The following is a 26,396-nucleotide window of genomic DNA, read 5'->3' as shown; positions in this document are numbered from 1 at the left end:
AACTGAGTATAGCCGAGCGGCTATACTATTTTTAATATAAAAAGGAGGACCCCCAACGTTTAGGCGCCACGTGTCTACTTTTTTAATTAAAAAAATAAAAAACTGAGTATAGCCGTGCGGCTGTACTATTTTTTAATATAAAAAGGAGGACCCCCAACGTTTAGGCGCCACGTGTCCACATTTTTAAAAAAAACAGAGTATAGCCGTGCGGCTGTACTTTTTTTTGTTTTAAAAAAAGAACCTCCAGCGACTAGGCGCCACGTGTCCCCAAAACAGTATAGCCGTGCGGCTGTATTATTTTTCTAAATCCCAAAACGTATAGCCGGCCGGCTAGACTATTTTTCAAAAAGAAAAATAGTACAGCCGCGCGGCCATACTATGTAAATAGAATTTAATTATTTTGTGGACTTTTTCTATAATTTTTTAATACTAATTAATAATTACTAATTAAAGTAATTCAAAAAGGCTAAGATGTTACTCAATTACATGAATTGAATTAAAGAAGTGGGCCAAAAAACAAAAGCAAAGAGAGTAATTATATGTTTATTAAAAATGATTAAATTTAATTTTTTATTTTTTAAAAAGCATTACGAATACGTACAAACATGTACAATACGACTATTGTACGTTTGCTTTTTAAAAAAAGGAGATGCATATAGAACACGAATGTATTTTTGGAAACTACGTACGTACACACACACATATACATATACGTATACATATATATATATATAGTTATTACTAATTAAAGTAATTAAAAAAGAATAAGATATTACTTAATTACATATATTAAATGAAGGAAGTTGGCCAAAAGAAAAAGTAAAGAAACTAATTTTATATTTTAAAATTTTATGCTTTTCAAAAAAAAAAAAAAAGGACACTTCTCCCGACGAAATTTCGTCGGCAAAGATCTATGCCGACAAAATTTGCCGGATTAGGTTTCCCCCGACGAAAATATCTTTGCCGACGAAATTTCGTCAAGAGAGGTCTTATTTTTAAAAAATAAATATAAACTTAGGATTTTTAGGTTAATTAATTTTTTAAACTTTTATTTTTATTAACTACATAATATATTTGGAGATTTAATTAGTTTAATTAGCAATTATATTTTAATTATTATTTATTTAATGTCTGATTATGATTAAATATTTAATTAACTTCATGAATTATATTACTTAATGAATAGTAATTCAATTTCTCTTTTTCTTTTTCTCCTTTATTATTCACTAAGTTAATTACTAATCAAAGTAATTAAAAAAGTGAAATACATACTATGCTACTTAAAGGGTGTAGCCAAATTTTTCATAAAAATTTAAATTCTAAAAAAATAAAAATAAAAAACTGAGTATAGCCGTGCGGCTATACTATTTTTAATATAAAAAGGAGGACCCCAACGTTTAGGCGCCACGTGTCCACTTTTTAATTTAAAAAATAAAAACTGAGTATAGCCGCGCGGCTATACTATTTTTAATATAAAAAGGACCCCAATGTTTAGGCGCCACGTGTTTACTTTACAATTAAAAAAATAAAAAACTGAGTATAGCCGTTCGGCTATACTATTTTTAATATAAAAAGGAGGACCCCAACGTTTAGGCGCCACGTGTCTACTTTTAAATTAAAAACATAAAAAACTGAGTATAGCCGTGCGGCTATACTATTTTTAATATAAAAAGGGGGACCTTTAGGCGCCAAGTTTTCAAGCATGAATGACAGTGATAAGAGGATTATTTCCTCGTTATTTTGCTGCAATTGTAAAGTTTAGGTAAAGTTTTACTTACTAATTGGGAGTTAATTTTACAAATTAATGCCAATATCATATATTACAAAAACTAAATCCAAAATTAACGTGTTACTGCAAGAGATGTTTCCATCAGCTAAATACAGATGATGTGTCTCTGCAACTGCATGGACATCACGATCAGAGAGACACCATTTCCACAGGGACATAACAAGTGCAAGCTCAAGTGATTTCTCCATGGCAAAACAAGCATACCGTCATCGTGCTACATTAGTGGAATTGGATAAGTCATTTGTTGAAAAAATTTCTGTTTCTTTTCCACTTATACTAGCTTCAACCACATTTCTTCCTGTAAAAAATGCTGGCTTTGTAGGTAATGCAGATGTCATGCTTTCATTTGTTAACATAGATATGACATTTGACATGGTCGGCCGATCAGCTGCATTTTCTTCCACGCATAGCAGGCCAACATGGACGCATCTTAAGAATTGATCTTTAATACATGAATCACCTACTGTTGGATCCATTAGTTCTAGCACTGTGCCTTCCTTCCATAATTCCCATGCCTGAAACAAAGACTTAATTCAATTATACAGAATCACACACCTCAAATTAAGAAGAAAATTGCTTGACATACATATCCTACTATATTGAGCAGGCGATCAGCATTGTAGAAGCTATTGTTTCTCCTACCACTTATGATTTCAAGCATTAACACTCCAAAACTATAAACATCAGACTTTATGGAAAAGATCCCCTCCATGGCGTACTCAGGTGACATGTAACCACTGTACCAAAAAGAACATAAATTTAGTACGTTTCGGAATACAAAAATGCATGTTTAGCAAACCGAAAATTTTGAATGTCAAATTGTTTACTTACTATGTTCCAACAACCCTATTAGTATTTGCTTCCAGTTCATTATGCTTGAAAATCCTTGCCATACCAAAATCAGAAATTTTGGGGTTCATGTTTTCATCAAGTAGTATGTTACTAACTTTTAAATCTCTATGAATTACTCTCACTCTTGAGTACTTGTGCAAGTAGAGCAATCCTTGAGCAATTCCTTCAATTATACTAAAGCGCTTCTTCCAATCTAGTAGCTTGACTCTTGTTGAATCTGTCCAATATATATAGAGTGAAATTATAAGATTGATCACGATCTCTGTATATTTGACAATTAGGTGACAAAAGAAATCAAGTAATAAGATTAAAGTGAGTGCTTCCAACCGAATAGAAAGTAATCCAAACTTTTGTTTGGCATATACTCGTATATTAGCATCCTCTCTTCGCCATGAATGCAAAATCCAAAAAGTTTGACAAGGTTTTTATGTTGGAGTTCATATATGAGTATCAATTCATTCTTAAACTCCAGCGTTCCTTGCCCTGAACATTTTGAAAGCCTCTTCACAGCGATTTCTTGTCCCGTCAGCAATTTTCCCTGAATTGATGCCCACAACCTGATGATCAGCTATTTATACTTGGCTATTAATAAGAAAACACGTCTTGTAATCTAAAGCCTTACCTTATAAACAGGCCCAAAACCTCCTTGTCCAAGCTTGTTTTCTGGGGAGAAGTTGCATGTGGCAGCCATGACAGATGCATAGCTAAACACGCTTAAATCATGTCGCATCGTTCCATCATTTTGAAGCGCATTGGCATCAGTAGGTCTATCAGATTTCATTAAGTCAAGCAATTCATTCTCAATGATCTTTGTCTCGTTCTCCCCTATTTAGATTAAGGTAGTAAGTTAAACTTCTATATTTATAACAACAATTTTCAAGGATGTGAATAACTCTGTGTACCTGAAAGTGTAAATTTTCTTCTTCTTAGTAGATAGCAGACGATGCAGAGTACCATTAGCAGCAGAGCAGCAGCGGCGATGCCAGTTTCGATCCATATCCCCTTGTGTTTACCTGCATTGAGTAGTTAATGAACTTCCAGTTTAATTGTGTATAAATGTATGCATGTGCGCGCGCGGCAAATTATCTTTTGTTGTTTGTATGCATTGTCTGTTGTGGAATGATGTGAGCTGATATGAAATAGAAACTTCTGAACATGTTCGTAGATCGAAAGGAACTGATATGAAATTGAAACTTGTTGACAGCACATTTGTTGAAAAGGATAATGATTTAGTAGGCTTACCATGATTGGGAGGTGACTTTTTTAACAAGTAAAAACTATATGTAGTATCACCATCAAAGTCTTGAATGAACTCCCAGTTTCCAGTCCAAAATTGGCATCCAGTCTGATTAATATCAAACAGAAAGTTGAACCCAAAGCACTCACAATTTTTCCAACAAGAATCCTTACAATCACTAATACTGAGACTTGTATCCGAATCATTCAGGAGTGTTGAATTAGAGCCGGTTAGTTTAAAAATACCATTTTTTGGCTCAAATGCATCACCAACATGCCTACAAGTTGGCTTGTCCGCCCACCTCTGGCACCCTCCATCAGTGTTGTAGCCATAACAATTATCTGCCCTTGCAATATCAACTTCTCCAAAATCATATAGTCGCCCAGTTGAGGTAAGCAACCACTGTGATGGAGAATTTTGGTTTAAAGCAGTGTAAGTGAAGTAGTCTTCATTTTCGTTTGAAACGATGCTAACATTATATCTCATCATGATCAGCTTAAACCTCTTGCTCGTAAAGGCTCCACTAGTCCAATAAACCACCCCACGTCTCTTAATCTTCAGTTCACGCCCTTTGGCATCCCATTCAAGGGTGAAAGGCCCTTGCTCTAGGTTGTACCTACTTGACGACGAAGCTAGTGACCAAACGTGACCATTTCTATGGTTAACACCTAATTTCATGCCTGGCGTAAGGGTGTCTGTTGGATAATCAAAACTTTGCCAGAAAACCTGAGTGGTCGATCCATCGACAGAGTTCACTTCTTGTAGGATAAAATTGCCAGAATCTAGAAGAGTAGCCACAACATTGCTAGTTCTTTTCGGAGCAGAGCAAAGCTCCAACCTAGTCCCACCTTGGTCCATAATTTTCAGTGTGTTGTTCTTGTCCAAGGCAAGAACTCCTGTCGGGTATAAAACATGCATGTTTCTGCTGGCTATCCATTGTCCGTTCTCTGCTGTAGTGCTCCGTATGGTCAACTGGCTGGAATTCAGTCTGTCGTACGGAATGAAACCCAAACAGAACTTCCCCTTTGCAGAACATAAGGAACTTGTGGAATTGAGAGAGTCACCTGGTTTGAGTGTATCCCTAGCAGCAGTATAAGTCCACATTAAGCTTGAAAAAATAAGGAACAAAATCAACTTTAGACTGCTAGCCATGAATTTTCACAAACTACTATAATTTCTTCAAATGATGAAACCTTGGCTGATCAAAATATGTTATATATATCTATTGATCTATAGTGTGAATCCGATCGATCTAAAGCAAATTATTGTGTGAATTTAACCATCAAAGTCACTTGAAAACTCAAAAGGTCCAGTGGCCGACATAAGTTGAAAACTTAAAAAGTGTGTGTCCATTGCGCCACAGAAAATGAAATGCATAATAGAGAAAATCACTATCCAAATCATGCAGGACCACATAATTGAAACCCTTTAATCAGATAAGCTCCTTTAAACCCCACATTTCCCTTTTTCCTAAAGCCTAGCAGCCAAAGGAAAGTTGTCTAGTACCTTTTGGCAAGTGATTTTTAAAGCCAGTTTGTATTGACCGAAAAATAAATAATTAAAATAAAAGCTAGTTTATATGAAGGTAGAAAATTATCATGTAAAGAGAAAACATCGGTAATCGACATTTATGAAAATATAGATAACATTATTTAAATTGAACATTGAGAGATGTTGATATAACCAACTTTTTATAGGGGAACCCAAACCACGAAAGAGCTATCAGCTAATAAGTGATGCTAAATGAACCCTAAAATTAACTGAGTACACCATATTACCAAACTATTTATTGAATTACTAATTTATCATAATATAAAATGACCAAAAAGAATATATTGAATTATGAAACAAATATAATTTTAATAAGTACACCCTACTCATCATATTCAACTTTAATCAAACGTAGAGAAGTTCGTGCCATGATCGATTTTCTTAAAGAGGGGAGAAGAGGACCCGGAAGGGCTGATGATTTCACCTTGGAAGAAATAGATCAGTTAAGTTGTGTGAAAGCTCAAATAAAGTCTAACAAAAGAAATGGATAAAGCACGTTTTGGTTCAGTGACTCTTCAAAGTTAACTTCACCATATAGTCCAAGACCCGGATTCAATGGGATGGAGGGGCATTTTATGCTCTTCCTTTTTCTTTTTATCCATGGTCGAGGCCTCCAGCAGATAAGGCGAAATGTGGTCACTTCTTATTTCCTCCAAAGGTACAAATTGCAAGCTAAAGTGAAGCTCCATTAAGTCTATTTGGAAACAATAATTTTACAAATAATAAAGTATCATTACACTTATGGAAAAGAAAGTACGATTGAGGCACAACTTTATCTTCCTACTATATCAGAAGGGGACAAGCATTTATTGATAAAATTTCTGATTCCTTCCCACTTATATCACTTTCATCCTCCTGTGTTCCTCCAAAACATGATGGCCTTGTTGGTGTAGGTAATGACATGCTTTCACTTGCCAACATGGATATGACTTCTGACATGCTGGGCCGATCAGCTGCATTTGCTTCCACGCATAGCAGATTAACATGGATGCATCTTAGCAATTGGTCATCAATACATGAATCACCTAGTTTCGGATCCATTAATCGTAGCCCTGCACCTCCTTTCCATAGCTCCCATGCCTGAAAAAAGCTTATCAAAGTGTCTCAAATCTCACTTCAGAGAAGAAAAATTGTGATCATAAAGAGATCCATTTGACATACATGTCCTACTACATGACCAATGGACTGGCATTGTAGAAGCTGTTATTTTTCCTCCCACTTACGATTTCAAGCACTAATACTCCAAAGCTATAGACGTCAGATTTAATAGAAAAAACTGCCCCCCATGACATACTCAAGAGACATGTAACCACTGAAAATTGAAAAGAAAAGGTAAGATTAATTTTTTACATATGTAAATAAATGTGTGATTAGCAACCAAGAGTGCTAGACAAGATATATACGAATGTATGACTTACAATGTCCCAACAATCCTATTAGTCTTTGCTTCTAGATCAGTATGAGTGAGAATCCTTGCCATACCAAAGTCAGAGATTTTGGGGTTCAGATTTCCATCAAGTAGTATGTTACTAGCTTTAAGATCTCTATGAATCACACTCAGTCTTAAATATTTGTGCAAGTAAAGCAGTCCCTGAGCAATTCCTTTGATTATATTGAAACGCTTGTTCCGATCTAGTAGCATGCTTCTGGTTGAATCTGCCCAATACATGCAGAGTGTTAGATAAGAGTAAAAATTTACGCATATTACCAAATCTGAAGACAAGTAGTCGGATTAAATTAAAGTGATGGTCTAATTCCCAACCAAATAATAAGCAGTCTAGACTTTTGTTTGGCATATACTCATATATTAACATCCTCTCTACACCATGAATGCAAAATCCCAAAAGTCGAACAAGGTTTGTATGTCGAAGCTCAAATATGACTGTCAGTTCATTCTTAAAGTCCAATGTTCCTTGCACACCGAAGATCTTGAAAGCCTCTTTACAGCTACTCCTCGTCCTGTCATTAGTTTTCCCTGAAATATTGATGATCCATAAATATTTCACATAATCAGTTATTTCGTAGCAATAATAATATACTTTTCTATTATTTCTATTATTATAAAGCCTTGTTTTCCCCGGAGAAGTCTCCTGTGGCAGCCATAACAGATGCATAAGTAAATATTCTTAAATCATTTTCCATCTCTCCATCTTCTTGAAGCTCATTGACGTCATTACATGTGAACGATTGCTCTACGTCAAGAAGTTCCTTCTGATCAACCTTTCCCTGTTCCCTATTTTGGTAAATGCTTAAAGTTCTTTCAAATCTGCAAAAGTTTTTCTATTACTTCCTTGTGACTAACGAACCTACCTGGAAGTAAAAGATTTCTTCTTCTTAATAGACAGCCCATGATGCAAAGCACCACTATCAATAGAGCAGCAGCAGCAGCAGTAGCAGTGCAAATCCATATTATCCTCTTATGTTCTGCATACACACACGATTAGGTATTCAGAACCCTGGTTTCAGATATTGTCTATAGTGAACGAAATGCTTTAAGCCTACTCATGTGTCAAAACATGCAAGAAAACTCATAGTGAATCCTAGTACTTATCCTATGTATTCCCAAAATTCTTTTTGGTTGTTTGTACATATTGTCTCTTCGGAAGGATGTCAAGTCTATGAAATTGGAAATTTGTGGACAGACTCTTAGCACAACAGATTCAAAGACTTGTGACTGAGCAATGCCCTTGTTGTTAGAAGATAAGTACTGGTTGAACTAGAACCTGACCGATCTTGAAAAAACTCCCAGTTTCCAGTCCAAAATCGACACCTGGTCTGATTAATTATCAAACAGAAAGTTGAATCCAAGGCAGTCACAAATTTTCCAACAAGCAGACTTACAATCACTAATGCTAAGACTTGCATTTGAAATATCACTTTAGTTTCCCCACCTGAGCCGCTTGCATTAAAGTAACCACTTCCTTGCTCAAATTTATTACCATCATTCCTACGATCAGTTGGTTGGTCCCATGTCTGGCACCCTGCATCAGTGTTAGAGCCATAACAATAATCTGCTTCTGCAACATCAATTTTCCTGTCAAAGTCATATAGTCTCCCCATTATGGTTAGTACAAATTCTGATATACCACTTTGATCTACAGGATTGTACGTGAAGTCGTCTTCATCTTCATTTGAAACAATGCTAAAGTTATACCTCAGCTTGGTTTCATCAGGCAACATAAATTTAAACCTCCCAGTCCTAATTTCATACCTGGCAGAAGGGTGTCTACAGGAAAATCAAAACTTTGCCACAAAAGCCTTTGTGTTGATCCACCATTTCTCCAATCTCGTAGGACAAAATTGCCAGAATCTAACAGGGTAGCAGAAATATTGTCACTATTGCTAGTTTCGTAAGCAGAGTAAAGTACAACAGGGTCACCATTTTCATGTGTAATTTTCAATGTTTTATATTGGTCCAAGGTGAGAATTCCCAAAGGGTGCAAAATGGGTTGGTTTGGATTGACAATCCATGCATAATTATGACTTGCCGACGACTGAATCACCAGGTAGCTATAGTTTGAATTGTGGTCATATCTATGGAACCGCATGGTGAATTTATCCATTGCAGAAACTAAGGAACTTGAGGAATTGAGGGTGTCACCTAGTTTGATTGTGTCCCTTGCAGCATTAAAATTCCACAGTAAGCTTGAAAAAAGAGAGGAAGGAAGCTAAACTGAGACCGCTAGTGGTAGCCATGACTGATCAGCACAAGGTTTCTAGCCAAATGATGAAAGCTTTGGTGACATATTTCTTGTTGTGGCTCTGTATTATAAAACCAAATTGTTGTGGGATTTCTTTTGTTAGACAAGACTGAATTGTCATTAGACTTTAACCATCAACATGTACTGAGAATGTATGAGGTCAACTACAGGCCGGCCAACAAAACTATTAGAAAAATCCTATCAAGGTTTCCTTTCTTCTTTTCTTTCCTGTTAATTTATGACAGTAGAGAGAGACACTATGCACGAAGTCCTATTCCTGTTAATGTATATGAACCTTAAAACGAAGATATATATGTTAGTTTTTCCAACGCAAAACGGGGTTGGAATTATCAATATTTAGAAGGAAAGTCGATGTGCTTCTGCAAAATGTAAAAGGGTAGAGAAGACAGTGCTCATAAAATATACGGGAGCCTGATAAAATAAATATTAAATTAGGACAAAACTTAATTTCCATGTTTGTTCGGGTCCCAATCAAAGACGGAAAGCCCCTGGAACTGCACTATTGGGAGTAAACCATGATGAAAGTGACCAAATATCACCATTTTTATGGTTCACTTCACATCTAATTTCATTCCTGGTACAAAGGTGTGTCTTCACGCAAATCAAAACTTTGCCGCAGAACCCTTTTCACTGATCCATCAAAGCTGAATTCTTGTAGGACAAAATTGCCAGAATCTAAAAGGGTACAAACAATATTGGTATAGCTAGTTTCTGAAGCAGAGGAAAGCAAACCAGGATCACCATCATTGTGTGTAATTTTCAAAGCTTTACCTTGGTTCATGGTGAGAATTCCCAAAGGGTGTAAAATGGGTTTGTTTTGATTTTCAATCCATGCATTATTATGACTTGCAGAGCACTTAATCACGGTGTGTAGCTATAGTTCAAATTCTGGTCATATATGGAATCCAATATTAAATTTTCACTTTTCAAAGAGTTATCTTTACAGCTATTAAAGCAAGTATAATAACAATTGAGCCACACCAAACATGTTAGTACCTTCATCTTCCTACTATATCGGAATGGGAAAAGTCATTTCTTGATAAAACTTCTGATTCCTTTACACTCATGTCTGCATCAACCTCGTTTCTGCTTGTGAAAAATGCTGGCCTCTTTGGTATGGGTAATGACATGCTTTCATTTGTCAACATAGATATGACTTCTGACATGGTAGGCCGATCTGCTGCATCTTCTTCTACACATAGCAGACCGACATGGATGCATCTTATCAGTTGATCCTCAATAAATGATTCATGTAGCGTTGGATCCATTAATCTTAGCCCTGCACCTTCATTCCATAACCCGCATGCCTGAAATAAGCTTATATTCATTTATATCAGACTCTCCCCAGTCTCACCTCAAAGAATAAAAATCTTAATCAGAGAGAGATTAGCTTGACATACATATCCTACTATATTCAAGACGCGATCGGCATTGTAGAAGCTATTATTTTTCCTACCACTTATGATTTCAAGTGTCAATACACCAAAGCTATAGACATCGGACTTTGTCGAAAAAATTCCCCCCATTGCATACTCAGGAGACATGTAACCACTGAAATTTAAAAGAAAACGTACGATTTAGTACATAAACACATGCTTGGCAATCAAAAGTGATAGGCATGATACATAAGAATGCACTGCTTATGCATATAGCTTACTATGTCCCAACGATCCTATTAGTATTTGCTTCCCGCTCATTATGCGTGAATATCCTTGCCATACCAAAGTCAGAAATTTTGGGGTTCATATCTTCATCAAGTAGTATGTTACTAGCTTTAAGATCTCTATGAATCACCCTCAATCTTGAATATTTGTGCAAGTAAAGCAGTCCTTGAGCAATTCCTTCGATTATATTAAAACGCTTCTTCCAGTCTAGTAACATGCCTCTGGTTGAATCTGCCCAATGCATTAAACAGTTAGAAAAGAATGAAAAACTTCGCAATCTTCAAAATCAGATAATATAAACCTGCAAGAAATTAAACAAATACTGAGATTAAATGACAGGTCTAATTCCCAACCAAATAAAAAGCAGTCCAGACTTTTGTTTGGCATATACTCGTATATTAACATCCTCTCTACACCATGAATGCAAAATCCCAAAATCCGAACAAGATTTGTATGTTGAAGTTCAGATATAAGTATCAACTCATTCTTAAACTCCCATGTTCCTTGTAGCGAACATCTTGAAAGCCTCTTCACAGCTATTTCTTGTCCCGTCGACATTTCCCCCTGAATCAATGATCTATAATAGGTCATATAATCAATTTTCCTTAGCAACAAATAACAATATTACTTTCGTATTCTTTAAAACCTTACTTTATAAACTGGTCCAAAGCCCCCTTCTCCAAGCTTGTTTTCATCACAGAAGTTTCCTGTGGCTGCCTTGACAGATGCATAGCTAAATACTCTTAAATCATGTCCCATATCTCCATCATTCTGAAGCGCATTGACATTGTTAGATGAGTAAGATTCCTCCACGTCAAGCAATTCCTTGTCATCAATCTTTCTCCTGTTCTCCCCTGTTTTGATTAATGCATTACATTAAGATTTTCATTTCTCAAATCTGTGAAATTCTGTCAAAAGCTTCCTTATGCTTGAAGAATATACCTGGAAGTAAAAAAATTCTTCTTCTTAATAAACAGCACATGATGCAAAGCACCATTGTCAATAGAGCAGCAGCAGTGGCAGTACCAATCCAGATTATCCTCTTATGTTCTGCATAAACACGTTAAGTAGCTTTTTAGAACCCTGCAGGCTTCAGAACCATATAAAGTGAACAAAATACTCAAGCCTATTGATGTGTCAAACATTTAAGTATACTCACAGTGAATTTTAGTATTTTTCTATGTATACTCGAAGTTCCATTTTGTTTCTTTTTCAAGTGAAATTGGAAATTTGTGGACAGGCTCTTAGCGCAAAAGATTATCAGGAGGACTTACCATGGTTGTGCGATGCCTTTGTTGTTAGAAAATAAATATTGCGTGAACTATAACCTGTGCTGTCCTTGATGAACTTCCAGTGGCCAGTCCAAAATCGACATCCGGTCTGATTATCAAACAGATAGCTGAATCCAAGGCAGTCACAATTTTTCCAGCAAGCAGCCTTACAATCACTGATGCTGAAGCTTGTATCTGAAGCATCACTCGTTGCTGTCGAACCAGAGCCGGTTGGATTGAAGTAACCATTTTCTTCCTCAAATCTATCACCAGCATGCCTACAATCAATTGGCCGGTCCCACATCTGGCACCCTCCATCAGTGTTGGAGCCATAACAATAATCTGCTTGTGCAATATCAATTGTCTCATCAAAGTCATATAGTCTCCCCATTGTGGTTAGCACCCATTCTGATATACCACTTTGATCTTCAGCACTGTAAGTGAAGTAATCTTCATCTTCATTTGACACAATACTAAAATTATACCTCAGCTTGGATTCATCAGGCAAAATAAATTTAAATCTCCCATTCCTAAAGGCTCCACTGCTCCAATAAACCACCCCGTGCCGTCTAATCTTCAATTCGTGTGCCTCCGGGTCCCAATCAAGAGTGAAAGCCCCTGGCACTGCACTGTTAGGAGTAAACCATGATGAAATTGACCAAACATGACCACTTTTATGGTTCACACCTAATTTCATACCTGGCAGAAGGGCGTCTACAGGGAAATCAAAGCTTTGCCACAAAACCCTTTTGGGTGATCCATCAAAGCTCAATTCTTGTAGGACAAAATTGCCAGAATCTAAAAGGGTAGCCACAATATTATTGGCATTGCTAGTTTCTGGAGCAGAGTAAAGTACAACAGGCTCACCATCCTTGTGTGTAATTTTCAATGTATTATTTTGGTCCAAGGTAAGAATTCCCAAAGGGTACAAAATGGGTTTGTTTCTATTGGCAATCCATGCATAATTATGACTTGCAGCCCACTTAACAACAAGGTAGCTATAGTTCAAATTGTGGTCATAAATATGGAACCCCATGGTGAATTTCCCCATTGCAGAAACCAAGGAGCTTGAGGAATTTAGAGTGTCACCTGGTTTGAGTGTGTCCCTTGCAGCATTGAAATTCCACAGTAAGCTTGAAAAAAAGAGGAAGGAAGCTGCACTGAGACAGGCAGAGCTAGTTCTAGCCATGAATGGTCAGCACAAGGTTTCTAGCCAGATGATGAAGTTATGGCTGAAATTTTTCTGTTGAGGCTCTATATTTTAAAAGAAAATATTTGTGAGATGTTTTTTTTTAAATATATATTTTTTTTTGTCAGAAAATACTGGCTCGCTGTTAAGACTTTAATCTATCAACATCTCCTGTGAATGTATGAAGTCAAACGCGGCTGGCCAACAAGACAATTAGAAAATCCCATCATTGGTTTACTTTCTGCTTTTCTTTTTAATTAATTTATGGGAGTGGTGACTAGAGACAGAGACACGAGGCACACGTTATTTTATTCTATTTATTGGTTTGGAAGGTTATGATTTCTCTACTTTACTCGAAGCTTTATCTTGTTGTCGTGTTGTTCGTATCTTTTTATTATTATTCTAGGTAATTATTGACATAAATATCATTAGTTTCTACCTTTTGAATCACATGAGTTCAAGAGATTATGGTCACTTATCATTGGATATTAATCTAATAGTTCAAAAAAATTTCTTAAAAAAAATGTAAGAGTTAGTGAACTGTTGAATTTACATCCAACGGTGAGAGACCACAAATCTCTTGGACCCCTGTAGTTAGAAACAAACTACTTATGCATGAAAGATTAGATGGGTTGATACAAAGATAAGTTATAATGGTCATTTTTCCCTAAGAGGGTTAATTCCCTTCTTCTTTTTTTACGAGTCGTATTGTGAGATGGGAAAATCGAATATTAGACCTTATATATTCGAGTAAATGGTGTAAACCAATTGACTTACAAAGTCTTTCAAAAGAAAAGGTTTTCTAAATTTTGAAGAATAACTTATTTGACATAATTATTTGCATGTTGGTGGAGTGAAATCCATACCATTTTTATTAACCCTTATCTACTTCAATTATGTATTTTAGTTTTTTCGAAGCACAAGCGGTTGAATTGATAATATTTACAAGGGAAAATTACCTCAAAGCAGTTTGTTTGGTTCGGTTTAATTATAGTTTTTAATTAATTTAATTTGATTTAGTTCGGTTTAGTTCAAATCGATTCGGTCCCAACAATATTGTTGTCGCCACATAGAATTTCTGTATTAACCGTACAAAATTACGGTACTACATAATTCCGTTTGAAAATGGCGGCATAAAACCCAAACTGAAGCCAGGTTACCGTACAAAAACGATGAACGAAGTTTCAAATAATGAGAGACCCCATTAAGAAGTAGAAGTACATAAACTCACTCATTATGCACGCATTCTGCAAAAGGGGTCAACTACAGGAGGCTCTGAGACTAATTCTCTCAAACCCAACTCAGTTAGACTCTTATTATTCTTGCTACATGAATATCTTGCAGCTCTGCATCGATGAACGAGCAGAAAGACCCGGTCTTTTGGTTCATAACCACGCAATAACAAGTGGGTTTGATTCAAATTTGAATTTAAACACCAAGCTGGTAATGTTTTATTCGAAATTTGGCCGCATTGTTAGTGCCCGTAACGTGTTTGATCGAATGCCTGAGAAAAATGTTGTGTCTTGGACCGCTATGATTTCTGGGTATGCTCAAAGTGGATGTTATGAAAATGTTTTGGTGATGTTTTTGAATATGCGTCAGGCAGGTTATAGAGCTAATCAGTTTGGGTATGGTAGCGTGTTGAGGGCATGTACAGGTTTGAGGTGTTTGGAAGTAGGGATGCAAATACAGGGGTGTATTCTGAAAGGTAGGTTTGCTGAGAACTTGTTTGTGCAGACTGCGTTGGTTGATTTTCATTCAAAGTGTGGAAAGATAGAGGATGCGCGTTATTTGTTTGAGGAAATGTCGGAAAGGGACTTGGTCTCTTGGAATGCAATGATTGGCGGCTATGCTGTTCAGGGCTTTGCTGATGCCTCATTGCAACTGTTTCATTCAATGATGAGGGAAGGTGAATGTTTATACTTGTGGTTAAAATTGAAGCTTTTATATTCTTAGTATTTGTGCTCTTCTTTGTGTTTGTTCCATATTTTTTGAGTAATGCTTAGTCGCCACATTCCCACATTTACCTTGTCTTGGTGAATGACATTGCCCTTTTGTTTGCTGTGTGACCACTGAATGATACATTCAATTTAGGAAAAATTTACTACCCATATAATTTACGGCCCTTTTTGTGTGTGCCTTTTTTTTTGGTGTACTTAACTCTCAAGCAAATCGTCAACAATGGGTTTCTTTATGTCTTCTTAATAGATAGTTCTAAATTATCTTTTTTCATGCATTAAGATTTTTTTATATCATATGTATCACTTCCTTTGCTTTCCTTTAGTTAGTTATGTTTAATTGTATATGCGATATTTGACTCAGGCATGTTCCCTGATTGCTTCACCTTGGGGAGTGTTTTGAGAGCCTTAGCTGGAGGTAGTGGTTTAATGAAGGTAAGTCAAATACATGGGTTCATCATGCAAGTGGGGTTTGGATCACACAAAACTTTAAGTGGATCGCTGATCAATGCATATGCTAAATGTGGAAGTGTAGAGAGTGCTCATAAAATATACAAGAACATGATGAAAAAGGACATTATAGCTTGCACTGCACTGATAACTGGATATGCACAAGAAGGTAACTACAGCAGAGATGTGCTAGATCTCTTTAAAGAAATGACTCTTATGCACCTGGCCTTGGATGGTATTATATTATGCTCCATGCTTAACATATGTGCCAATAGTGCTTCATTGATCTTGGGAAGACAAATCCATGCCCTGACTTTTAAACACCAACCTTGTTATGATGTGGCCATGGGAAATGCTCTAGTTGATATGTATGCCAAATGCGGAGAAATTGAAGATGCTAACCATGCTTTTGATGAGATGGAAGAAAAAAATGTTATTTCATGGACATCGCTGATTTCTGGTTATGGAAGGCATGGCTTAGGACATAAGGCGATTGCTTTATATAAAAAGATGGAATATGAGGGGTTGGAACCTAATGGTGTCACATTCTTGTCTCTTCTCTTTGCTTGCAGCCATGCTGGATTGACAGGTGAAGGATGGGAATGCTTCAATACTATGTTCAGCAAATACAACATCTTGCCTCGAGCTGAGCATTTTTCTTGCATTGTAGATCTTTACGCACGTGCAGGTTTGTTAGAAGAAGCTTACAAGTTGATATGTGACATGAACATCAAGCCTAATGCCTCACTTTGGGGAGCCATTCTTGGGGCATGTAGCATATATGGTAATAGATCACTTGGAGAACTAGCAGCAATGCATCTTTTTGAGATGGATCCAAAGAATTCAGTTAACTATGTTGTTCTAGGAAGCATATATGCTGCATCTGGAGCATGGGACAATGCTTTGGAAACCCGAAATTTGCTAGAAAACAGAAGTTTGAAAAAGGAACCAGCACAGAGCCTTTTACAATCCACAACAACGAAAACTGTGCTATTTCAGCCAACTTAAGACAGTAGAACTTGCTAAATTTGTTGTTCATCCTTGAAGAGGAGCAAAGATTTATTACCATGCTGATCATGTGGATGTTTTGTTTTGCTCCAAGAGTAGATGAAAGTGCCTTGTTTAACTCGTTATACTTTTGGGATGTCATCATTGTCCACACAGACCGCTTTCACATATTGCTTCTAAACACTCAGGTATTCACCTTCCTAAGATATGTTTACTTTTACAGTTGTATCATTCCTCTTAGTATATGTTCAAAACAAGTCAAAATACTAAAATTCTAAATCTGGAGGAGCTTCATATACATCTATGAAGAATTAGATTTACCATGTTAATATATATACGTTCATGCTTAAAGTGTCACTTTTCTTTTGGAAAATAATTGACAGGCACGGAGGAAGAGTCTTTAGGATCAAGTTTAACCCACCAAACAAAAACAAGCGAAATCAAGGTTCCGGTAGATAAGTTCAGAGTACTGGAGATAGCCAGATAGGAGCTCTTCCTAGGTTATGTCCTTTGATAAGTCCATGCTCCTAAGAGGAACTAGGCCTTTTCAGAATGCTCTGCTTGTTACAATCTCATTATAATCTGTGGTCGTCAGTATGATCCATATCCTCCTGGTAAACATTCTCACGCTCTTTTAACTTCTCCACATCCATATGTTTATGCTTTGTTCTGAATATTGAATCTGCAGGACTAAAGAACTTACGAATCGGAGTTCTTGTTGCAGGGAAGAGTTACCTGGGTTAAGAGACAAGTGATGAGTTTGCTACTGTAAAAGCATTCCAACCGCTTAAAGAATGTCTCAGCTTTCTAAACTTAAGAAAAGATTAGAAGTTGAAAATACTTCTTTCATGGCTGTCAACATAGCAAACGTGGTGGAGAGCAACATCCAAGGCTGGATGACATCTTATAAAGTCAACATACAAATTGACTTATTTATAAGATTTGTATCGACTCGAACATGAGAATTAATAAAGAAGTTGAGGTTTTTTTGTTTTTTTGTTTTTTTGTTTTGTTTTTGGTGTCAAAATAATAAAGAAGTTGAGTTAGTATCAATTCATGCAATACAAATCCAGAAAAGCACAACCCGAACATGAGTCCATGACAAGACATGACTCGTTTGTATCAACTAGCTCTTGGTTTAGTGGTGTTTCTATTCCATCCTGTAAAAGAAAATACTATCGAAATAATGAAACAATATCAATAGCATGTATATAGGGGTTGTAAATCCTTGTATTTGCGCACGTGCTTTGCAAACGGCAAATCTATATAGCTTTTCCACTGCATTTTCCCCCTGCAGGTCAACGAACAAAACTGACTTCCATTCCATATCATTCAGCTGCAAACCTAATATAAAACAGCATCTTTAAGACGCATTTTTACAGCAGAGGCATCAAGGTTTCAAGTCCTCTTATACCAAAATTCATAACACATTCTCTTCCCAATCTGAAAGCCTTTTGTGTTCTTCCTGCTTTGAAACAAAGTGCATTCAGACATGAAATCCACATTTGGGTCCTTACTTAAGCTCCGCATCTTATTGCCCACCTCGCCAAATTTCTTATTTTTGCCCAAGATTCTGCTCCCAACAACTTGGTTTATTTTCACACCCGCCACGTATTCGACGGTTTGCCACACCGAGGAAGACAGTGTAGGAGAAGACATTGAAGACCAATCCAAGACCTCTGTGCAAATTATGAAGCAATTCGGTTGTACTGATACTGAAATATCTAATATTTTCACTCGGGGGCCTTTTCTACTGAAAGCTGACGCTAACCAGCTTCAGTCCAAACTCGAACGTTTAACGTGGTTGGGCATCAGTGCTCCTGAGCTTGCGAAGATTATCAATGATCGGCCCCGGTTTCTCACTTGTCGAGTTAACCATTGCTTTGATGAACGGGTTGAGTTCTTGATGACATTGTTTGGATCAAAGGAAGTGCTTGCCAAAGCCATATTAAGGAACCCGTCTTTCTTGACCCATGACCTTCACAAGAAAATCAAACCGGTCATTGCGCTATATGAAGGAATTGGTCTTAGTATGCCGGACTTGATCCAGATGCTTCTATCACGGCCTACATTGATACCAAGAACTTCCTTTAATGAAGAAAAGATGGAATATATAGGAAAAACCGGAGTTCCAAATGATTCCAGAATGTTCAAGTATGTTGTTACGATAATTGGCATTTCGCGCCTTGAAACTATCCGTCAGAAAGTTGCAAACTTGGAGAAGTTTGGTTTCTCAGAAGATGAGGTTTTTCTCTTTTTTGGGAAGTCTCCGTTTGTCTTGACACTATCAGTCGATAAGGTTCAGAGGAACATGACTTTCATTTTAGGAGAAATGAAGCTTCCTGCTACTACAGTTCTTGAGCACCCAAGTTTGCTATTCAAGAATCTGGAGGATGTGTTGAAGCCACGAGTACTTCTTGCCAGGAAGGTGCAGGAAATGGGTCTTGATTTACAGATTAATGGCCCTATGATGGTGAGGGCAATGCGGATGACGGAGAGGAGGTTTTTGAAAGTATTTGTTAATTGTCACCCAAAGGATGCTGCTGATGAATTGATGGAGTACTACAAAAATGTGAAGGGTGTTAAGCGATTGGCAGAAGCCTCAAAGAAGAACTTCCAAAAAGGATTTCCTTTCTGAATGTTTTTGGCTATCAGGTTTTCATCTGTAGTTTGTCTTATTGTACAGGATTTCCTCTATACATTTTGTTACATGAACATGGAGCAATTTCAATATATTTGCATTGTCATTTTGTTTAAACCTTGTTATCATTTTGGATTCAGTTTATTCTTTATTTGGGGTTCAAGTTATCCTTTATTTTGGTTCACTTCTATGTCTCTGTTGTGGCTGATACTTAGCTTTTTTGTTGTGCTGGTTAATTGCACAATCTCTAGTTACGTGACAAGATAAATAGAGACATGATTATATACAACCAGTTGCTCCTAAGATTTTCTCCATCGCACCCACCTTGGTAAAAGGTGGCTTCATCTTGTCACACATAGGTGACCATAAAATGAATGCGTCTCCAATCCTCTAAAAAATTGTAGGAATTGCCACAATTATCCAATATTCACAAGGAGTTCTTCATTCTCAATACATTTCTTTTCTTGTTAACAAACTCAAAGGATAATAAGGGACATTCCTACTCTGGATTTAGGTGTGGAGACAAATGCCCCTAACATTGAATACACAAACCCCCATCTATCAACATCTTTCAATATTTTTAGGTACGAGAGAAGAAAACGTAAATGAGGCATACAATTACTATGTGTTTATCTCTCTTGTCACATGATTGCATTTACACACCAAATTGCATATACACATGTGATAGCTAGGCCTTTATTAGGAAGGGAGGGGATGATGAGAGAGGATGTGAATTTATGACGGAGATATAGAAGGGAATCACCCGGAGATAGAGAAGGGAATCACCGGACCAGCCACATATTAATAAAATAAAATAAAAATTGTTTCTAAAAAAATCAGACAATAAGGATAAAATAGGAATTAAAGACTTTGTGTGACGAGCAAAATTTTGGGTGTAAACAGAACGGCCGAAAAGCGCCACTCAATCCAAATCAATGCATTGTCTCTAGCCACCCGTCTAAGTGCCTTGTGCCTAAAACCTCGATGCGTCTGTCCGTTGCTGCTAAACCCTTCAAAGGCTATCCATGGGCTGCCCAGGTATCCCCTTCTCTCTCTCTCTCTCTCTCTCTCTCTCTCTCTATGGAAATTCACGTCGAGTATCTATCTGCTCATAAATATTTTCTTTTTGTGGATTAGATGGAAAGCTTAAAACTTTGCCCAGGACTCTGACGAGATGATGAATATCAAGAACTAAATTTGTGGTAAAGATTTAAGAAAACCATTTTTGCTGCTTCTTTGTGACTGTGTATCAGTCCAAGATTAATAGGAGCGCTTAATATAAAAAGATTTGAGCTTCAAATTTTTGAATAAATTTTACTGCGTACTTCTATGCTGATTCTTTAGCTGCATTCCAATTTTCCCAAAGGATGTGCAGCCAATAACTTGAGTCTGTTGACATGCAATCTAGAGTTGGTTCTTTAGTTAAGCTCCGAAATTTATTGACAGCCTCTCGAAATTTTTTATCTTTTCCCAAAACTCTGATCTCAACAACTTCTCTACTTTTCCCGCCCGCCACCTATTCGACCATTTGCCAAGCCCAGGAAGAAAGTGTAGGAGAATATGTTAGAGACCAACCCAAGAGCTCTGAAGAAATTCTTAAGAACTGGGGTTGTAGTGATACTGACATATCCAAGATGTTCACACGGCGGCCTGCTTTGCGGAATGCTGACCTTGATCAGCTTCAGTTCAAACTAAACATTCTAAGTGGCTTGGGCATTAGTGCATCTGAGCTTGTGAAGATCATCAATTGTCGGCCCCGGTTTCTCAGTTATCGAATTAATCATTGTTTTGATGAGCGGCTTGAGTACTTTATGAGATTGTTTGAGTCGAGGGAAGTTCTTGTCAAAGCCATTGTAAAGAACCCATCTCTATTGACCTATGACTTTCACGATAAAATCAAGCCTGCCATCGCACTATACGAAGGAATGGGTCTTAGCACGAGTGACTTGACCCAAATTCTTCTATCACGGCCCACATTGATCCCAAGAACTTCATTTAATGATGAAAAGATGGAATATATACGAAAAACCAGGCTTTCGAATCATTCAACCATGTATAAGTATGTTGTCGCAATCATTGGCATTTCACGCCTTGAAACTATCCGTCAGAAAGTTGCAAATTTGGAGAAGTTTGGTTTCTCAGAAGATGAGATTTTTGGTCTTTTGGCAAGGTCTCCCCTTGTGCTTACACTGTCAATTGATAAGGTTCAGAGGAACATGACTTTCATTATAGGAAAAATGAAACTTCCCGCCCCAGTGATTCTTGAGTATCCCTTTTTTCTGTACACAAATCTGGAGGCTGTTTTAAAGCCACGAGTATTTCTTGCAGAGAAGATGCAGGAAATGGGTCTTGACTTGCAGATTAAAGGCCCTGTGATGCTGACAGCACTGAGGATGACAGAGAAGAGGTTTCTGAAGGCATTTGTTAATTGTCACCCAAAGGATGTTGCTGATGAATTGATGGAATTTTATATAAATGCAAAGGGTGTGAAGCGATTGGCAGAAGACTACTCCAAGAAGAACTTCCAGCAAGGATTTCCTTTCTAAATATCTTTTGCTATCAGGTTTTTATCTTTTGTACCTGCAAGATGTGTCAGTTTACCTGTGGATATCATTATGTTACATTATGGAGCATTCTGCTTATAGTGGCATTGTCATACTCTGAAATCCTTTATATTGTTTGGGGTTCAATTAATTTTCTATGATTCATGGTCTCTCTCTGACTCATATTTGCTCAATAAGCTAATTACATTAGTGTTCAAGTTACATGTCCTTTGATTTGTTAGAAATTCCCTTTTTTATACACTATCAATCTTTTGGATTGTTTAGGGCCATAATTGTTGGCCCTACATTGTTGGATGCAGAATTTTTCTTGAGCGACCCAATGAAACCCTTGTATGTGCAGTAGAGAGAAAATAGTAGAGAAAAAATGTTCGTAGTAAAAGAATCATTGAGTCTTAGATGATGTAGTTTGAGCATCAATCACGTTTTCATAAATATCAGTTGGTACCACAGTATCATCGGTTGGACACTGACCCTAATTCCGGGCATTCGACTTTCTTTTTAATTCTAATGTATATGATTTGTTCTCTATGTGAGTTTCTATTTTTTGTTTTCCTGACTTCCCGTTGGATCTGATGGAGAACTCATGTCGCACTCAAAAATTCAGTAGGCACATAAATCATCTGGAATGCTTATCTTAATGCATCCTTGTAGAAGTAATTTCTGGCATTTGAGGGACCTTTATTGGCGTAGTTTTATGAAATGAGTCTCACATTCCCACATTGCGACGAGCAGTTTTTCTTTAAAGCAAAGTGCTTTTTCTATTTTAGTTTGTTTAGATATTTGTATGAAATCGCAGGAAATTCAGATTCGTAGTTCCTTGGACATCATACTTCTAGTCTTGAGGGTCTTGATTAAGATGAATCATGGGACTATAAACAAGGTTCCCTCTCTTCTTTCTCAACTCAACAAGTTGTTTCTGGTTTCGTGTGTCAAAAAGAAGATCCTAGAGTTGATTCAGTGCTTGCTGATTGATACTGGAACTCATAAACTTAGTTCTTGCTGATTTATACTGTAATGTAATGAGTAAATTTGTTCCTACTGAACTATAACGTATTGATTTTTTTGTTGTTTTTGTTTTCGTGGTCAAATAACTTAATTAGTATTGAGGATTTAATTCTATGGTGACGATGTGTATGGGGCCAAGCAGTGGTGCCACAGCTAATTACGGTACCACTTGCTTGAAGTTCTCTTCTACATAGTTAAGAAATTATTAGAGAATTCCTACTTGGTTTGGTCGCATATAAGTTTTATGTTTTCCTGACAGAAAATAGTTTTATTTTTATTTTTATTGTGGCAGTGGAGAGCCTTTTGTTTTGTTGGGATTGTTTGAAAGCTGCTATTGGAGTATCAATAACTTTTTTTTTTTTTGGTCAGAAGAATTTCAATTAGACCAACGGGGCTAGCCCAGTTTCAGTGGAAAGGGTCTTGACTTACAGACCAGTAATCTTAGGTTCGTACTTTCATGATACTTTGATAGTGTGTGTGAGAAAACCCCCTTCTTCAAATATCGCTAGTATAAAAGTTAATAAAAAAAGGAGGAATTTCAATTAGGTTGGTCGGGGATGAATTAATTCCACTAGGTTGGTCAAATAAGTTTCAAGCATTTTCATTGGATGGATATCCATGTTGGGTTCCACTGGTTGGAGGAATGCAAGCAAGTGGACTTAATATTCCATCCTGTACACATTCTTTAGTTTCAAAGCTCACGTCTAAAGCTGGCCAAGAAAAAGTTGACTTCTAAAACAATTAGAATCACAGGAAAACAAAAAATAGTCAGAGAAACAAATTATTTAACATTGCCAAATCAATCAATGCAGCACTTGTTGATTCATGCTTTGTAGCTAGGTCAATGTGCAAGCTATAAACCTTGAACATAGGACATTGTTGCATGCATAAATTAAAACACACATGAATAAGAAAATGCCACTAACAATAATGGCATCCTATAAAACCCATAAGCCAACCTAGCTATTGCTTCAAGGGCTCTGTGATTTCTTGATCATGGAGGAACTACACCAGGCAGCTTTAGCATATTACAACAATGGGTCACAAAATCTTCAGCTGCTGGCAGCCAACTTCTTCCGATCCATGGACGGAAATGGCGATGGTCGAGTAAGCAAGTCTGAGTTCATTACATTCCTTCAGCAGAACGGCTACGGTTGGATTAACCCTAGCTTCTTCAACAATCTGGATCGAAACCATGATGGCGGTCTGGATTTTGAAGAAGTGCTTACATTTTACTACATCATTAAGACCAGGAACTTGTGGTGCGATGGTTGTGGGGTGTGTCTAAAAGGGTTGTATTTTACGTGTGTTGAGTGTTTCGACAGAGCCGCCAACACGTATGATCTATGCTCCCGTTGCTACTCCAGCAGGCGGTTCCGCCACAACCACACCTGCTTCTTGGATAACCATATGCTGCTGAGATCAAAGAGAACGCAACTTAGACAAGCTGGTCTTCCAAACCTGAATTTGGTAACTAAAAATTATTTCTGTATTTATATGCATGCATTGACCTAAACTTTTTCTCTTTTTCATCAATTGTAGTTAAAGATTTTCTTTTGGATACAATTCTGTTAATGAAAACAATCATTGATGCAGGTAATCACTCCAGCACGACAAATTTTCTACCCTCCAGCTACACCTGCTAGGGTATATATATCTTTTCAGTTTTTTTTCTCTTTTGGTTGATCTTTTTATGTATTTATAGAAAAAAGTGTTGCATGATAACAACTTATGTTTACATGATCAGTTGAATTGGTTGCTGTTTGATTATGTTTTGCAGAACAGATTGCGGCAAACATTTCAAGCATTAGAAGCCGCAATTACAGTTGCAAATTTGATAACTTTGTGTACCATTATGTGAATGGATAGTGGAAATATAATAAGGGGACAAGCTAGCCAGCGATGACGACAAGAACCTTCACAAGCTTAGCTTGTGGCCCGATCGAAACTTCATTTTTAGTTTCTCAATTGTTTCTTTTTTCTTCCTTTCTGAAATTTGATTTAAAGATTGTTGTATTTTTCCACTTTATTTGTCTTGGATTAAACGAGGAATATATTTGTTGATCTAAAGTTGGATATAATGTTTGACATTAATTAAAACCCAATGTTAATGTTTTGTCGGTGTTGGAAACAAAGCTTGAATTATTGAATCTTGTTCTAAACAACTGGTAACCTTGATAGAGCTTGAATTTTGCTGATCAATGGTGACGAGGAGATTAAAGCTCCCAAAAGTGCTCAATAAAAAGGAAGGAGTCATATTACGGAGATCGCATTTAAAGACGGCATTGTGTAATGCATATTTAATAGAGGTGGAGTCCACCAATATAATGACTTTCACCTTTATTAAAGAGGTGATATACAATGTCGTCTATAAATGTGATATCCCTAGTATTTTTCAAAAAGAAGATATATAGTTATAGCTTTTTTTTTTTAAATAAAAAAAAGATTGGAAAAAGGGAATTCGCATGTGAGTTCACAAGTCATAAATATTCCATACAATTTATAGTAATTTTGTCAGATCTAATTGTCGTGTGGTTTATGTCTACATTTCTTCGTTTAGCACTTTATTACTAACCAAATTATAAAACTTTAAAAAATCAAATATTAAGAATTAAAAGTAAACCACAAGGTGTAATACGGTTGACAAACTGTCATCTCTAGCTGGTAAGCTACCTGGTGTCTCAATGGCAGTAGTTTATGTGCCAATTTAGCATTGTTTATTTGGGGTGATAAGTGATTTTTAAAAATTTTTGGGAAGCCCAGCCCGTTTGGTAAACTATGAAAAAATCACTTATTGTTAAAATGGCTGTGAGAGAAAGCTATAAGGGAAAACATGTCACATTCCCAAAATCGCTTAATTTTGGAGTTTCCATGACTCCAAAGCCAGTGAGCTCCCAAAAGACCTCGTGCTAGATGGAGGCGGGCATGTACATATAAGGCACATCACCCCCTCTCTGTTGGTCGATGTGAGATGTTATAATCCACCTCTCTTAGGGGCCCGACGTCCTCGTTGCCACACTCGCACCACACCACAGAGTGGCTCTAATACCAAATTATCACATCCCGGGATCGACTCTACCGTTATACGATATTATCTGCTTTGGGCCCCTCTTTTTGCCCTCACGGTTTTGTTTCTGAGAACTCACTAGCAACTTTTCAATAAGTCACCCATCTTGGGATTGCTCTAGCCCAAACTCACTTAACTTTGGAGTTCCCATGACTCCAAAGCCAGTGAGCTCCCAAAAGGCCTCGTGCCAGATGGAGGCGGGCATGTATATATAAGGCACATCACCCCCTTTCCGTTGGTCGATGTGAGATGTTACAAAGCAGCTAATAAGGTGCTTTCATTTTCTGATTATGTAGAAATCAGTTTTGAAGAGGCGCTATGTTTAATGATTATGCGGCAATCATTTTCTAATTATACGAGGAATCAGTACCAACAACACTTTTAACAAAAAGTTTACTAAACGCCAAACTGCTTTCTCTCACAGCTGA

General features: G+C 37.0%; 6 protein-coding genes and 1 pseudogene across 11 annotated transcripts; 4 read left to right on the top strand and 3 right to left on the bottom strand.

Annotated features, from left to right (window-relative positions):
• Positions 1–1,788: 1,788 nt before the first annotated feature.
• On the bottom strand, positions 1,789–5,336 carry LOC117625838 (G-type lectin S-receptor-like serine/threonine-protein kinase CES101). Of its 2 annotated transcripts, none has more exons than XM_034357416.1 (7): positions 3,884–5,336; positions 3,544–3,654; positions 3,264–3,466; positions 2,969–3,179; positions 2,621–2,858; positions 2,385–2,526; positions 1,789–2,304 (listed from the first exon to the last, which is right to left on the bottom strand). In XM_034357416.1, the coding sequence occupies exons 1-7, from the start codon at positions 5,028–5,030 to the stop codon at positions 1,996–1,998; spliced, it is 2,361 nt and encodes a 786-aa protein (XP_034213307.1). In that variant the 5' UTR covers positions 5,031–5,336; the 3' UTR covers positions 1,789–1,995. The 2 variants fall into 2 exon arrangements, with proteins under 2 accessions (XP_034213307.1, XP_034213306.1); XM_034357415.1 differs by having other exon boundaries at positions 2,376–2,526; positions 3,884–5,334.
• An 856-nt stretch (positions 5,337–6,192) lies between these two features.
• Positions 6,193–8,992, bottom strand: LOC117625241 (annotated as a pseudogene).
• Positions 8,993–9,625: 633 nt separating this feature from the next.
• Positions 9,626–13,306, bottom strand: LOC117625837 (G-type lectin S-receptor-like serine/threonine-protein kinase At1g67520). 4 transcript variants are annotated; one of them, XR_004585450.1, is made up of 9 exons: positions 12,090–13,306; positions 11,758–11,865; positions 11,467–11,669; positions 11,169–11,379; positions 10,809–11,046; positions 10,552–10,702; positions 10,148–10,458; positions 9,923–10,039; positions 9,626–9,826 (listed from the first exon to the last, which is right to left on the bottom strand). XR_004585450.1 is itself a non-coding variant. In XM_034357413.1 (8 exons), exons 1-7 carry the CDS (start codon positions 13,273–13,275, stop codon positions 10,150–10,152), a joined length of 2,406 nt encoding a protein of 801 aa, XP_034213304.1. In that variant the 5' UTR covers positions 13,276–13,306; the 3' UTR covers positions 9,626–10,039; positions 10,148–10,149. The 4 variants fall into 4 exon arrangements, 3 of the variants coding, with proteins under 3 accessions (XP_034213304.1, XP_034213305.1, XP_034213303.1); XM_034357413.1 differs by having other exon boundaries at positions 9,626–10,039; XM_034357414.1 differs by lacking the exons at positions 9,626–9,826; positions 9,923–10,039 and having other exon boundaries at positions 10,049–10,458; positions 12,090–12,704; positions 12,786–13,306.
• A 1,102-nt stretch (positions 13,307–14,408) lies between these two features.
• Positions 14,409–17,682, top strand: LOC117625839 (pentatricopeptide repeat-containing protein At3g20730). Of its 2 annotated transcripts, none has more exons than XM_034357417.1 (4): positions 14,409–15,184; positions 15,598–16,879; positions 17,075–17,305; positions 17,416–17,682. In XM_034357417.1, the coding sequence occupies exons 1-2, from the start codon at positions 14,512–14,514 to the stop codon at positions 16,689–16,691; spliced, it is 1,767 nt and encodes a 588-aa protein (XP_034213308.1). In that variant the 5' UTR covers positions 14,409–14,511; the 3' UTR covers positions 16,692–16,879; positions 17,075–17,305; positions 17,416–17,682. The 2 variants fall into 2 exon arrangements, with proteins under 2 accessions (XP_034213308.1, XP_034213310.1); XM_034357419.1 differs by having other exon boundaries at positions 17,380–17,682.
• Positions 17,683–17,951: 269 nt separating this feature from the next.
• On the top strand, positions 17,952–19,441 carry LOC117625866. Its single transcript, XM_034357450.1, has one exon. The coding sequence runs from the start codon at positions 18,184–18,186 to the stop codon at positions 19,327–19,329; it is 1,146 nt and encodes a 381-aa protein (XP_034213341.1). The 5' UTR covers positions 17,952–18,183; the 3' UTR covers positions 19,330–19,441.
• Positions 19,442–20,246: 805 nt separating this feature from the next.
• On the top strand, positions 20,247–22,965 carry LOC117624960. Its single transcript, XM_034356500.1, has 2 exons — positions 20,247–20,370; positions 20,495–22,965. The coding sequence occupies exon 2, from the start codon at positions 20,730–20,732 to the stop codon at positions 21,876–21,878; it is 1,149 nt and encodes a 382-aa protein (XP_034212391.1). The 5' UTR covers positions 20,247–20,370; positions 20,495–20,729; the 3' UTR covers positions 21,879–22,965.
• An 849-nt stretch (positions 22,966–23,814) lies between these two features.
• Positions 23,815–24,762, top strand: LOC117625240. The gene is made up of 3 exons (XM_034356844.1): positions 23,815–24,371; positions 24,498–24,548; positions 24,682–24,762. Exons 1-3 carry the CDS (start codon positions 23,898–23,900, stop codon positions 24,760–24,762), a joined length of 606 nt encoding a protein of 201 aa, XP_034212735.1. The 5' UTR covers positions 23,815–23,897.
• Positions 24,763–26,396: the final 1,634 nt, after the last annotated feature.

Source organism: Prunus dulcis, chromosome 4, assembly GCF_902201215.1.
Source record: "Prunus dulcis chromosome 4, ALMONDv2, whole genome shotgun sequence".
In the NCBI taxonomy this organism is placed as follows: Eukaryota; Viridiplantae; Streptophyta; class Magnoliopsida; order Rosales; family Rosaceae; genus Prunus; species Prunus dulcis.
Note: the sequence above shows the minus strand (reverse complement) of the source record. Positions and strands in the feature narration are given on the sequence as shown.

Coding starts and splice junctions, on each gene's coding strand:
- LOC117625838 (XM_034357415.1), bottom strand. CDS start 5,030: ATGGCTAGCAGTCTAAAGTTGATTTTGTTCCTTATTTTTTCAAGCTTA. Junction 3,180..3,263: donor GTTTTGGGCCTGTTTATAAG/GTAAGGCTTTAG, acceptor GCATCAATTCAG/GGAAAATTGCTGACGGGACA. Junction 2,305..2,375: donor TGCTCAATATAGTAGGATAT/GTATGTCAAGCA, acceptor TCTTTGTTTCAG/GCATGGGAATTATGGAAGGA.
- LOC117625837 (XM_034357413.1), bottom strand. CDS start 13,275: ATGGCTAGAACTAGCTCTGCCTGTCTCAGTGCAGCTTCCTTCCTCTTT. Junction 11,380..11,466: donor GCTTTGGACCAGTTTATAAA/GTAAGGTTTTAA, acceptor TCATTGATTCAG/GGGGAAATGTCGACGGGACA. Junction 11,047..11,168: donor TCTGGACTGCTTTTTATTTG/GTTGGGAATTAG, acceptor TGCATTGGGCAG/ATTCAACCAGAGGCATGTTA.
- LOC117625839 (XM_034357417.1), top strand. CDS start 14,512: ATGCACGCATTCTGCAAAAGGGGTCAACTACAGGAGGCTCTGAGACTA. Junction 15,185..15,597: donor TCATTCAATGATGAGGGAAG/GTGAATGTTTAT, acceptor TATTTGACTCAG/GCATGTTCCCTGATTGCTTC.
- LOC117625866 (XM_034357450.1), top strand. CDS start 18,184: ATGAAATCCACATTTGGGTCCTTACTTAAGCTCCGCATCTTATTGCCC.
- LOC117624960 (XM_034356500.1), top strand. CDS start 20,730: ATGCAATCTAGAGTTGGTTCTTTAGTTAAGCTCCGAAATTTATTGACA.
- LOC117625240 (XM_034356844.1), top strand. CDS start 23,898: ATGGAGGAACTACACCAGGCAGCTTTAGCATATTACAACAATGGGTCA. Junction 24,372..24,497: donor GTCTTCCAAACCTGAATTTG/GTAACTAAAAAT, acceptor TCATTGATGCAG/GTAATCACTCCAGCACGACA. Junction 24,549..24,681: donor CTCCAGCTACACCTGCTAGG/GTATATATATCT, acceptor TATGTTTTGCAG/AACAGATTGCGGCAAACATT.